At 38.4% G+C, this 12686-nt stretch overlaps 1 protein-coding gene across 2 annotated transcripts in view; it reads right to left on the minus strand.

The window, feature by feature from the left end:
• Positions 1-4242: 4242 nt before the first annotated feature.
• Positions 4243-12686, minus strand: part of LOC127472824 (cytochrome c oxidase assembly protein COX16 homolog, mitochondrial) — a 45519-nt gene continuing 37075 nt past the window's right edge. For both annotated transcript variants that reach the window (XM_051791606.1, XM_051791607.1), the window contains one exon: positions 4243-4598. In XM_051791606.1, the coding sequence (XP_051647566.1) occupies positions 4479-4598 (120 nt within the window). In that variant the 3' untranslated portion in view covers positions 4243-4478. The remainder of the gene's footprint in view (positions 4599-12686) is intronic.

Raw genomic sequence — 12686 nt, forward strand, 5'->3', positions numbered from 1 at the left:
CTGGAGATAAATGAAGATCTCATCTTTTAAAGAAAAAAGTACATTTAATTTCCTTTGTACATAAAATAGAGAGCACAGCATTGTGTATCTGAAGATAAAAAGAGACCCATTGTATGCTGCATGCCATCCTTAAGGGGATATAACACTGGGTCTGTTTTTCTGAGCTTACATTTTACAGGGCATATTCAAATTCATTTAGAAACCACTATTCTTCAATTCTTGGTAGACGATGAACTTTAAAAAAAGAGGGTGACATTTTACAGCCAGCTCCATTAGAAAAGAGCAGCTCAGAGACTGAACTGTTACTTTTTAGGAGGAACACTGGAAGACAGGACAGAAAAAGGAGGGAGAATGGACCTGTAGGGCAGAGAGATGGGTTCACCCCTGATCCTGCATGGGATTAAGGGATACTCCTGGGAGCAACTGGGCCTTCTTGAGGTTGATACCACAATGGATTTGGTACTGAACACACACAGTGGAGTTGGTATCAAACATCAAGGACCTCATCAACTACCTTGAAAGTGACATGCTACAAAGGTATGGTCATTTTTTTCCATTGAGGCACATCATGCCAGACTCCAACCATGTCAGGTGAAAGTGCATTGATTTCTCCTACAGAGGCACTGGCAATGCACAGTACTCCCTTATTTCTGGGGGCTTTTTTGGTGGGCTGTTTTTTTCTTTCTCAAGTGACCTGTGACTATGACACATACACTACTCACATTTGCAATGTATAACCATATTTTACATGTCCATTCTGCAGCACTACCAGCTGCTGCCTTGGCTGAATTTAATTTTAACACAAGCAGCATGGAAACCACGAGGGTGAAACTTTAATTGCCTGTGTTAAGCAAGACAGTTAAACATGCAGTTAAAACACACATTCAACAAGAAAATATGGTCAGTCTGATTCCAGTGGTATGAAAGACTGCTTTGGCCTCCTGGGGAAGAGTACAAGTTCTAAGAAAAACATCTGTATGGAGTTTTTGTTTCTAACTCAAGAGACTATTTGTGTGTTGGCTGAGTCTGGTTGCAAGTCCTTGTAAAAAATGAAGGCCTAACAGTAAGCAATTATCTTCCTTTGATTAAAACCTTCCAGTTAGCTAGTCTAAAATAAGAGTGGAAATTTTTTTGTGAACCTTACTCCAGTGAAGGATGTAAAGTGGCTTTCCACTGAAAACACTGACAATAAGCAGCCTTTGCAACCATAAAAGCTTAAGTAAAATTCTTTGAGCATATTTATGTAAAAATAGTTATTTTGCTTTCCTAAGACTTCAGATCATTCCATTCTTTTCTCTGTTTCTTCATTCTTTTTTTTTTCTCTTTTTTTTCCCCCAAGTGGACATAAAGTAGGAGCAAAGGATAATATTAGGCTTTCACATTTTTTGCAGAAATAAAACCCTCTGGAAAATACAGAATATAAAATGAAACTTGTGCTGGAAATTCAAACATAGCAACTCAGAGCAAAGTCGAGATCATCAAGAAGTACAAGGGTCTGTGTAGTTATTTCAGAAGGTAAAACCTACTGTTTTAAGTTTCACCTATACACACACATGTACAATGAAACAAGAAGTGTCCATGGAAAACATCCAATGAACAGTGACCTTTAGGTCACTCCAAGTTGCTGCTTCTCTGTGAAGAAATGGATTTCTTCCTCTGCTTCTTGGGACTGGTCCCCAGGTTATGAGATAGGTTTAAGTTGTTTTTCAGAAGTTTCTCCATTCTATATTCTAGTGTAAACTCCCATCACTCATGTCCTATTACACCATGACCTACCTTTTTTGGGTGGCTGGACCCATCTTCAAGACCTTCAAGAGGATCACTATTAGCAACATTGTTCTCTGCATTTTGATTCTCTTAAGTTTTTAACAGTGAACTGCTCATCCAGATGTATTTAGTAGCTTTGAAATTCAACTGCTGTGCTATTCAGTAGTTTACAAACCTTGTTTGCGCTGCAGTAGCTACAGCTTTTGCTAAGGCTCTCCTTCGCCTGTTACAGGTGAATGAAGATATTGAGCATGTTCTCTTTTGGGTCATCCATGCATCTGCACATTCAAAGTGCTACAGAAAAACCACTCAGTAGGCAGAATCCACAGGGCTGATCTCACACAAAGATCAGGTCCACATTTTGAGCTGCACACAGCTGCCACTGGGAACCATCCAGACAGATACCCATATATCTGTGGTGCTATGCTGACCTCTCCCTATCTCTGGAGACAGGTGCTCCAGATTCCCTGCATTTCTACATCCTACTGCTTTTCTTGTTACAGAAGATCCCAAAGACCAACCTTGCTAATTTTTTTTGAGAGAAAAACACTTTCTCCCTTATTGTCAAAATACGGATTTTGAAACTGATTTTTCAGTCACACAGACACCTAGCCAGACTTCCTTCTTTTATTTCTCATTTCAGCAAACTGATTAGAAGATCTGGCTTCTTCAGTCCTCTCTTTTACCCTTGTAATACTTAACACCTCTCACTAAAGCCTTGTTTTCATTCCCCTCAGACCTGTATATGCCAGTTACCAAAAAGGATGCAAAAATGTCAATCAGTGGCTCAGACTGACAATTGCATTTAATTACCTCTGACACCCTCCAGCCACAAATGTGTAGAATTACAAATCAGGAATTGAACAAGGTTGTCTCCAGGTGCCTTGGAGATAACCAGAAGTGCTATAACTGGCTTTCAAAAGGATAGTTCAAATAAGCAGCTGAACTAAGCATGAGTTCTGAACCAATTGAAGTTTGCCTCTCCAGCTAGTGTTATGAACTATAATTGTCCACATTTCTGGAGTGCCTTCTACTCTAGGTTGCATGACAACTTAAGAGACTTAATTGGCTCTCAACGCCCCTTTCAAAAGTATCACTTCCAATTCAATGGCTAAGAAAAGCAAAGCATAAAACATGAAGCCATTGTTCAAGTGCTTGGCAATAAAGATGAACTGCTGAAATGGCTCTTCCCATTTTATGAAAAGTACAGCTTCTGTACCAGTTATTATTACTTTGAGGGTTTTTTAATTCATAAATGAGTCAACAGCATTAATAAAAATGGTGGCATTTTATTTGAGTGGACTATCAATAGATATGAGCTGTCTGTCAAAAGGAAAGTTGAAGAGAAGAGCAAGTTGGAAAGTTTTCCAACTGCATGTCATTGTTTCTGAGGTGCTAAGATAAATCCATCACTTTCCAGAGATGCCACTTCAAAGGTAGTTACAAATATGTCCTCAGAAACTATAGGATTTAGTGCCTATGAAAAATGGAAGGGTGGGAGGACCCCACAACCAGCAAACAATCCACTAAAACTGGGTTCTAAGTTATGACATAAGCAATGTTGCCCATATAAGTAATTATTTACAACTGAATTCAAAAACTGATGAAATAAGATGACCATTCCCCAAACGGTCTTTGCAGAAGATCAAATTACTAAAAATACACAAGATATTTCAGTGAGTATTTTGTTCATCAAGAAAACTGATAAGTTTAAGGCCTTCATGTAAGAGAAGTATCTTTGCTTCTTCCTGAGAAGTCAATTTGAAAAATTAACTGGATGTTTCATCATTGAACTCTCTCAGCAGAAGGGTCTTGAATGTTGGCATGATGTCCTCTAACAAACATTTGGCACACAGAGACAAATATAAAAAGACAAGCATTTCAGAAGAATCCACTGAAAGAAAAAAAATTTTTGTGCACATGCACAAATATACATGTAATAATAATAATACAAGTAAGATGAGCTTTGCCACTACACAGTGGTTCAAGAAGATTCTGCTACAATATTTACTCACAGAGAAACAGCACAGCTTTTAGTGAGGAAGAGTGTTTCCAACTTAAACTGAAAAGTTCCAGTGCAGAGGTCCTGCCTGCACAAAGGTATCAATAAACTAATCATAAAAATCTAAACACAGCTAAACAAATGTTATTTCAGCAATTACCAGTTGACATTCTGTACATGCCTTTATACAGTCAAGTCCCTGGAAATAAAACTCATGAGTATTATTTAGCCAAAAATGGACTCACTGTTCCAAACAGCTCATACGCCTGTGGAGTCCCTTCCAAGCTTAAAAGCCTGAAGTCAGGCAGTGGCTCCCTGAAGCAGCATTTATCTGGTCACACACATCTAGATGACAGCACTGTTGTTCTCATTAGGATGACAACTTCTGGTACTGACAAGTGATTCTTGAAATGTTATTCCTTGTTGAAGCATTTTTGAATGTTAGAGATTGAAAAACAATGGGATATTCTAAGTAGAATAATCAGGGTTTTTTAATTGAAAATTCACATACAGTCTGCGGTACTCTGCAAATGGATGCAAACACAGAGCTTCACATAATACAGTACCTTTTGGACTGATCTCACAGTTACTTATATACACGCCAGCATGAATTGCTCGGTGCAATTGCTCCCGTGTCTGTTCCTGACAGGGATTAAAAACTAAGTCCACCCAGAGACTTTTTTTTTCAGAGGCACCAAAGTAGGCTTGTTCAGTCACTCTGCTTGAGATGGAGAGCCTCCCGCCGTTGCTTCTGAACAGTCCTGGAATCTTCCCACAGACTGGGTCCTCTGATGTTCTCCCAGTTATTCAAGTCAGACTTTTCCAGCTTCTGCAGACAAACAGCAAAAATAACAGTATCACCTTGACAGATCCATGATTTAAAGTACTTTCATCTACCCTGCACGAGAAGTTCAACAAGAAGGAAAAAAAACTAGTCATTATCCATATGGCCACATAAATGATTAGGATGGGCATTACTGCATCTGCTTATCAACACATAAATGATTTTTAAGGTCAGGAAGCACAGCAGCATCTGAACACGACTGAAGATATCTTGTATTCCCTTTCTCCCTTCTCACCTTGTTTTCCAGATCTATTCTTCAACTGCAAGTCTGCCAAACACTGAAGTAGTATGAGTGATAACTATTGTTATAGCTAATACAGAAGAATAGCAATTAGTGACCTCAGGTATCCTGTCAGCACAAATACGAAGCAGAGGCAAATACAGAGACAGCAACAGTGCAAACTCCTTCAATCCATGTGGTTTTAACTTGAGAGAGGTGTGCAGTGCTTTCTGCTGACTAGTTTCCCATGGCACCCAGCCACTGCAGACAGGTCTCTTACTAAGTCATACATCAGATAACTGACTGAACTGTCAGATACTCAGAAACTCTAGATTTAATTTCCTCCTTGCCTATTCCTATCATCCCCACTCAGAACTACCAACAACTGCAGTATTTATCTAGACTTAGAGGCACACAAAAGCAAATAATAGGAGCCCTCCTGACCTCACCTACCAAGTGCTGCAGTTGAAGAACACAAACATCCACTGCATCTTCACAGCCCAACTGGCAGAGGCATGAAGTCCCTTCCCAGCAGACACAGACCTCAAGTCTCATTGGACACGATGGGGAGACTGAGGGTCTGCACCACTGCCAGAATCAGGGCTGTTCTACATGTTCTACAGAACAGATCAACACTGCATACCATCAATGCAGTGTGATTTAAACCTCTGATTTGTGATCAGGGCCTCATCTCAGCAAATGCTGTAAAAACATACCAGAAGATACTTAACCCTGCCCTGAGCCTGTGGTCTAATTTTCCTACTGTCAATCATTCAAATAAATGGCAAACATTGAGGGACTTGAATAATAGTTGCAGAATAATTCAACAGTTATAACAAAATAGACCTGCTGCTACTAGTTCATGTTATGTAAAAGTTTCCTGCCACTTCTACAGCTAAGGAAATTGCAATGAGGTTAGTCAGATATCAAAAGAAATTAGGCAACAATCTACAGAAGATATATGAGAACACATGCACAAACACAGCAGACTTTCACAAGGTAGGAGCAACTGAACTATTTTGTACAGTAGAGTTGGCATAGGTCTTTCTGTAGAATTGTCTTGACTATTTTATACATCTTATGCTTAGCTGGTACTTCTTTCAACTGGAAAGGATCTGAGCTGACACGGGAGGAGGGAGAAGGAGAAAGGTACTCATCCCATGCAACAGTGACTATCCCCTTTGATTGCAAATTCAGAATTTAATATCTGATTCTAATGGAAGCTTCAAGGAAACTACATTGAAGATAATATGTGCTTTAACAGAAGGGAAACATGCTGATTTTATTAAACTCAAAGGTATCACACAGCTGTGAGGATCTAAACTATTCCCAAAAGTGTTCAGTTCCCAAAGTCTGAACAAGAATCAACTTTTGAAATAAGTACAAAACTTGTGGTATCTAAAGATAGGCTACATAAAGAAGTCTATCAAAAGAGACATGCATACTGGAGATCCTTACCAAAAGTTCATATTATTTTGCCCCTGAAACTTCACAAAGGCTTGTTAGAGAGGAGGTTTGTCCAAAACAGGAATCATTTCCAAACTATACTATCTAAACAAACCAGTACCAGAAAGTATCTTGGCAGTTTCCAACAGAAATCATAAAGGTACCTAGAAAACACACTGTGATATACTGATAGAATAAAACCACCACGGGCTTGTACAGTGAATGGCATTTTCTGAAAAGACAAATAAGATCTACTGATCAATTAAAATACAAAGAAATAAAGATTCTAATGCACACACAGACTGTATTTTTATTTTTTAATTCTCATTATATTTATAGAGATCATTCACATTTTGTGTCATATATAAACACTGTGTAATGTCTTACTGGAATTCAAAAAGAAAGCAGCTCCCTTACTGGCATGTGACAGCATCTGCAAAAATTAGTAGCTTATGGGACAGGTATCAGTCATCAGAAGGCAGAATGATTAGACATTCCAATTTTCTGAACCGATGCTCTCTGATTTTGGAATAATAGAGGACTCCTGTTACATGCGGACAAGCTTAAGGAGGAGTATAACTGCTGAAAGGGGACCTGAAAATCTGTTCTGCAATGCTTTCAAACTTCATAGCTATTTTCACATAAGTGAAACCTGTGCTGGTTTTGTCTGGAGTAGAGTTAATTTTCTTTATAGTAGCTAGTATGCAGCTATGTTGGATTTGTGCTGAAAACAGTGTTGGTAGCACAGAGATGTTTTCCTTACTGCTGAGCAGTGCTCATGCAGCACCAAGGCCTTTTCTGCTTCTCTCCCCACCTGCCAGTGAGCTGGGGGTGCTCAAGAGAGGACATGGCTGGGACAGCTGACCCCAACTGACCACAGGGATATCCCACACCATATGGCATCATGCTCAGCATATAAAGCTGGGGTAAGAAGAAGGAACAGGGGGACATTCAGAGTAATGGAGTTTGTCTTTCAAAGCCACCATTACAGATGACAGAGCCCTGCTTTCCTGGGGATGGCTGAACATCTGCCTGCCCATGGGAAGTGGTGAATGAATTCCTTGTTTTGCTTTGCTTACACACGTGACTTTTGCTTTACCTTTTAAACTGTCTTTATCTCAAGCCATGAGTTTTCTCACTTTTACCCCTCTGATTCTCTCCCCCATTCCATGGCGGGGGAGTGAGGGAGCGGCTGCTTGGAGCTTAGTTGCTGGCTGGGGTTAAACCAGGACAGTACCTCACACACAGCTGAATAAAACCAGTGACCTTTTTGCTTGGTCACTGACATGAAAATTCATACAACAGCATCACCCTATAATAAATGGCTACATTAGATGTAGGCTAAAGACATGTACATAGCTTCATTTTAAATTCATTTTAGTGCTGAGACTAAGACCAGATCGGCAGTCCTTCTATCAATTAGGTGCAGCACAAGATGCAAAGTTACAGAGGTCCTTCAGTTTGCCTGATCTGAACAGTGAGAATTCAGACAAGGAGCTAGTTCTGCTCTCAGATGAAGTCAACGTCTTTCATTCTATGTGGCTGGGTCTTTTTAAGTTCTTATTTTATTTCTTTTTTTCATTTTAGCCACCTGGACTCTGCCTACCTAACTTTATAAAGACATCACATAAAGATCTTTAACTAATTCCAGCTTTTACTAAACTGAAAATCATATGAATTTGAAGTCTAAAATGCAAAAAACCTTTTTCTCCCAATTCAAATGCATTAAATAGTAAATCATTGGAGACTACAATGAAATGTAATCAGATCAGATCAGTACCACTTTTCCTGCTTGTCTCAAATAGCCCAAAGGATATTGAAAATTAGCTGTTTAAAGTAAGATCAGTATAGTCCATTAAATCTACTGATTCACTCCCTAAATCAGCTAAACTGCCTCTTAAGAGTACAGGACTGACAGAAGCTGTAAATTCAAGAAAAAAAAGCAGTTATGCAGACAAGCACCATGAAAAAGAAAAATATGTTCAACTGTTTGCCACACTTGACTTTTAAGACTTCTGTTAAATAGCTTGACTTGTGCAAAGATATCAGTGAGGACACAAAGAGACCTTCACTTCTTAATTGCTGGTTCAAATGCCTGGCTTAAGTAGAAGCCATAATCCTCTGTCAGCCTTAAAATAAAACAAAATTTAAAAAAGAGTTTGAATGCTACTCTTGCAGGATAGTCTTCATGCCGCAATACACAAACTGAAGTATGCAGAAATTCATTTTGAGCTCTTACTGCTCAGGCTGAGTTAATTCAAGGTGGCCACTTGCAAAAAATGTTTGGCTTTATTCTCAGTTTCTCATATGTGAAAGGAGGGATAAGAGAACCGTGTTTACTTTACAGCTTGATGTAATAAATTCTGTGATGCACACCACAGAAATAAATGGCTCTAATTCAGAGAGACAATTATTTCCCATCATTATAATAAGCACACCCATTTGTAGACAGAAGATGAGCCAAGGCAGTGTCCCTTTCAAATCAGAATATTCTGGGACTCTGTGAAAGAATTAAACCAATTGAATAGTCTGTTTTTGCAAAGGTGTCAAAACAGCTTATAGAGACAAAAGGTATATCGAGGAGCTCTATGATGATATGTAGATGCAGAGGTACAGAATTAAGGCTAACACTGAATCTGCTGTCTTGTGCATGACTGAAAATCTTAAGTTCATCATCACACTGAAATGGCCTTATTTTTACAACTCCTTCCCAGAGCCACTTTTTTGATATCTCATTTGCTTAATATAAACTTAATGTTACTTACTTTGTTTAAGGAAGTGACATAATTTAATATCTGCAATTAGTGATTTAATAATCTGTGATTTAACAGCCAATGATTAGTGATTTAATCCTCAGATTAAAAAAAGTGTTTTATTCCAACCAGAGAATGTTTAGTTTTATGTTATTAGTATACGAGCAAGTTAGCAAGCAGCACACTATGGCCAGAATAAAATATTTTTTGTTTATTAAGGGAAGAAATGGGGGAGGGTTTTTGCTTCTAAGCATCCAGTGAGCTGCTTCTCTTTTTGGCTTTGCTGAAGACTGGCAAACACCACGATGATGAAACCAACAGAGGTTTTGTTGCTTACTTCAGTGGGATCCACTACTATTCATCTATGGCACAATTAATTAATCTGTGGTAAACTGGTTTAAGAGATTCTTTCCCCATGGGTTATTTTCCCTTTAATTATGCCGATTCAACATTACGTGGGGCTGTGCTCCCATCACAAAAACAAAATAATTTAGAAAACAAATTCATACGGTTTATGAACAAATCCTATATAAGTATAGGACTGTGCAAACACACTAACTGGCACAGCTGAAGGAATCATGAGGTGGAGAGAGAAGTGAAACATCCTAAAGTGACTATGTTGTAAAAGATGTGTATCAAAGAACAGCACTGCCAATTTTTCTGTGCAAGGTTTTCCCAATATGAAGCACAAGAGCAGAACTTGCCTCCATCTAAGAGGTGTCATAGAGTTTAATTAACGTTCACAGAGTGCTCTTCTATTGTTTTGTGTGAAGGTGCTACAGTAATATAAATTGCTGACTAAACTAAACAATTATATCACTCAATTAAAATGACATGATTATACAGCCTTGAATTTTTAACGTAACAGAATATAACATTAGACAGACTTGCATCAGGAATTAAGCTTTGCCATGATTTCCTCCTAATTTACAAGCAGTTTTCCTTTTTAAAATTAAGAATCTCTTAAAAACCACTGTGAATCTCAGAGGATAACCCAGTGCCATTTATAGATTACACCTGCAGATCACCTAACATGGACTTCTCAGTCCAAAAGATCTGCAAGCTTTATTGGTAAAGTCAGCAGAACACATGTATGCATCATTTACTTTTGGCATATCTTCTTAAGCAAAAATAAAACTCAGAAAGATCCAGCATAAATAATAGCATGAATGCAACAGTACAACTTCAAGATCAAACATCTGAAATTCAGCAAATTCCACTTTTAATTAAGAATGAAGTACACTTAGGATAGTTTTCATTTCCCTTGTATACGAAAGTTTTATTAAGCTATGGTTATTGTGCCCCAGAAAGAGAAGTGCTGGTTACCAAGATTTATCTTGAAATTTACAACTAGGGAGACCTAGCCAAGTCAACAGGACCAAGGAATTTCCCAAGTCTGACTACTTGATCCTGCTAACTTTGTATCATACTAAACTTTTTAAAGGTATGACCTAGTTACTGCAGCACAACTCTCTAAAAGAGGAGCAGCCAGGGACAGACTTTTAGGATGTTTGCAGCATTTTTTTCAACTATATAAAGATGAACTTGACTGAAGGGGATGTGTGATCTTTAACAGTGCAGGAGATCAGTAAGAGCAAAAAATGACAGTTCTGTTGCTGCTAGAAAGAGCATACAGATTTCCACAGTGTGTCCCTATCTGGAGCTCATAAAATCCTCCTAATAACACAGAAAAGGTTTATTTCAAACATCTTCCTAGGAATACTTGAAGTGTGGACAATTTCTTTACTTTCTGTATATAAAATCTGGCACAGTATGTCCTTCTAATACAGATAAAAAGATACTCTAATAAAAAAAAGAATGAGGTGTACCAGCATCAAAAAGTATTAGAACCATGAGTCACACATGATGTTTTTTCTTCTGAAGGAATCTGAAAAGTAAGCTTTTGCAGATTTCTTATGTGAGAAGGAAAAGCTGTGATGAATACCACAGCGAAAGGCCAAGAGATTACCACAACAAGAAATTATCAGTTTCCACTGCGGAATTACTAACAGTAGAGTGTGAGCATAAGAAAAGAAACAACTAGAGAAGGTTTACAACAACAGTGTCAAATTAAACTTAAATCCATGCCATTAAGTAATCACTCTAAAGTAACCACACCCCTTCAAATCAGCAGTCAACTTCACTAAGCAATCCTACTGAACTGGCGAGTTAAATCTTCTGCCTCTCACATGCTCCCCCTCTACTCTGGTCTCATTTAGTACAGGTAACATTCACACAGAGTTAGCGTAGTTTTAAGACTTTTGTTTCTCATCTACACTTTCCTGCTCATTTTCCACTCATCTCTCTTCCAGAACTTGCTTTTCAATTTATATGTTGAAACAGAATGCTTTTCTCTGTGGAGAAACTATGATTTTGGATAAATGTTAACAGGGCAACTTCAAACCTTTCAGCCATAAATAGTTTTTCAGTAACATCAATGGCTACTGTTAGATTTGTGCTGTTGGGCAAATTTCTCACAGGAAAAAAAATCCTCCTGTTTCTTCTTTGTGGCTAACATCCCCTGTCTATTTGATGAGGATAGTAATAGGAGTGTTAGTGCCCCACTATATTGCCAGTGACAGTAAAGCTACTTCTCAGCAATACTGCTGAATGTACAGTACACATAAATGGTGAATAACTCTTTTGTTCTATCAAAACCAACAGGTCTTCAAATGAGAAAGACTTCCATCTGAGAAAGACCAAGGCATCTATCTAAATTTTTACAAGAGTGAAGAGGGAGTTTTAGAAGTTAAGGTCTGGGGTCTTTCTAAAGTTGGAAGATATTTTGGTTTTGAACTGCATTGTGCTTAAAGACTATTTATGTTATGAAACAAGTAGTAGACTCTTAATCTTTTGTAATTAAAACAGAGTTAACCTGTAACTTTTTGAAAATAAAGCATATATCCGGAATTATTTTGGGGATCAGCAATACTCACAGGATGTACCTAATGTCAAAGTGATGTATGCAATATGGTGATTCAAACACCAGATACAGGAACTGAACTGGTACAAACTGGACTAGTGGTCTGGCTATTAACCATGATGGCAGAGAGCATGCACAACAAGGAAAGTTCAAAAATTTAACCAAGAGGAAGACCTTAAGCTTTCATCTGAAGACCCTCAAAGAAGACCCTCTGGATGATAATGCGCACATGCAAGGAGGTGGAAAACCATGTAGATGAGTTCTGAGAAATAATTAGCTTAAACCTGACCATTCCAAGAAATGTAATTAATATGCATACTGTAAATGTATATAATACGCATTCACCGTTCCAACAGGTGCACGTTAGGAGGAGAGATCCCTCGTGCTGCCCGGCGCCAGAATAAAGAGAATACCTTGCTTAATGACACTCTGTGGTCATTGAGTTTCTTTGCTTCAGTTAGAGCCATAAGATGGCAGAGAGGGGCACTGGCTCTCCAAGGACTTAAGGGGAAGATGCTACGAACAAGATGGGTTATTATATATTGAATTGCCAACAGCATTTCCCTCAGCCTTTGAACTTCTTTGAACAGCTATACCTGGGCAAAACTGAAGTCTTACCAGGCACATGATGAAGTCAGGGGTTGAATTTGGGAACTTTTCCATCCAACTTTTAGAACTTTGATTATTTAGCCAAAAAGTATGCAAACTCTACGGTCAGCCTCCCTAAGCAT

This window comes from Manacus candei, unplaced genomic scaffold (assembly GCF_025592945.1).
Source record: "Manacus candei isolate 608988 ecotype Guabito, Panama unplaced genomic scaffold, ASM2559294v1 h1tg000033l, whole genome shotgun sequence".
Lineage (NCBI taxonomy): Eukaryota > Metazoa > Chordata > Aves > Passeriformes > Pipridae > Manacus > Manacus candei.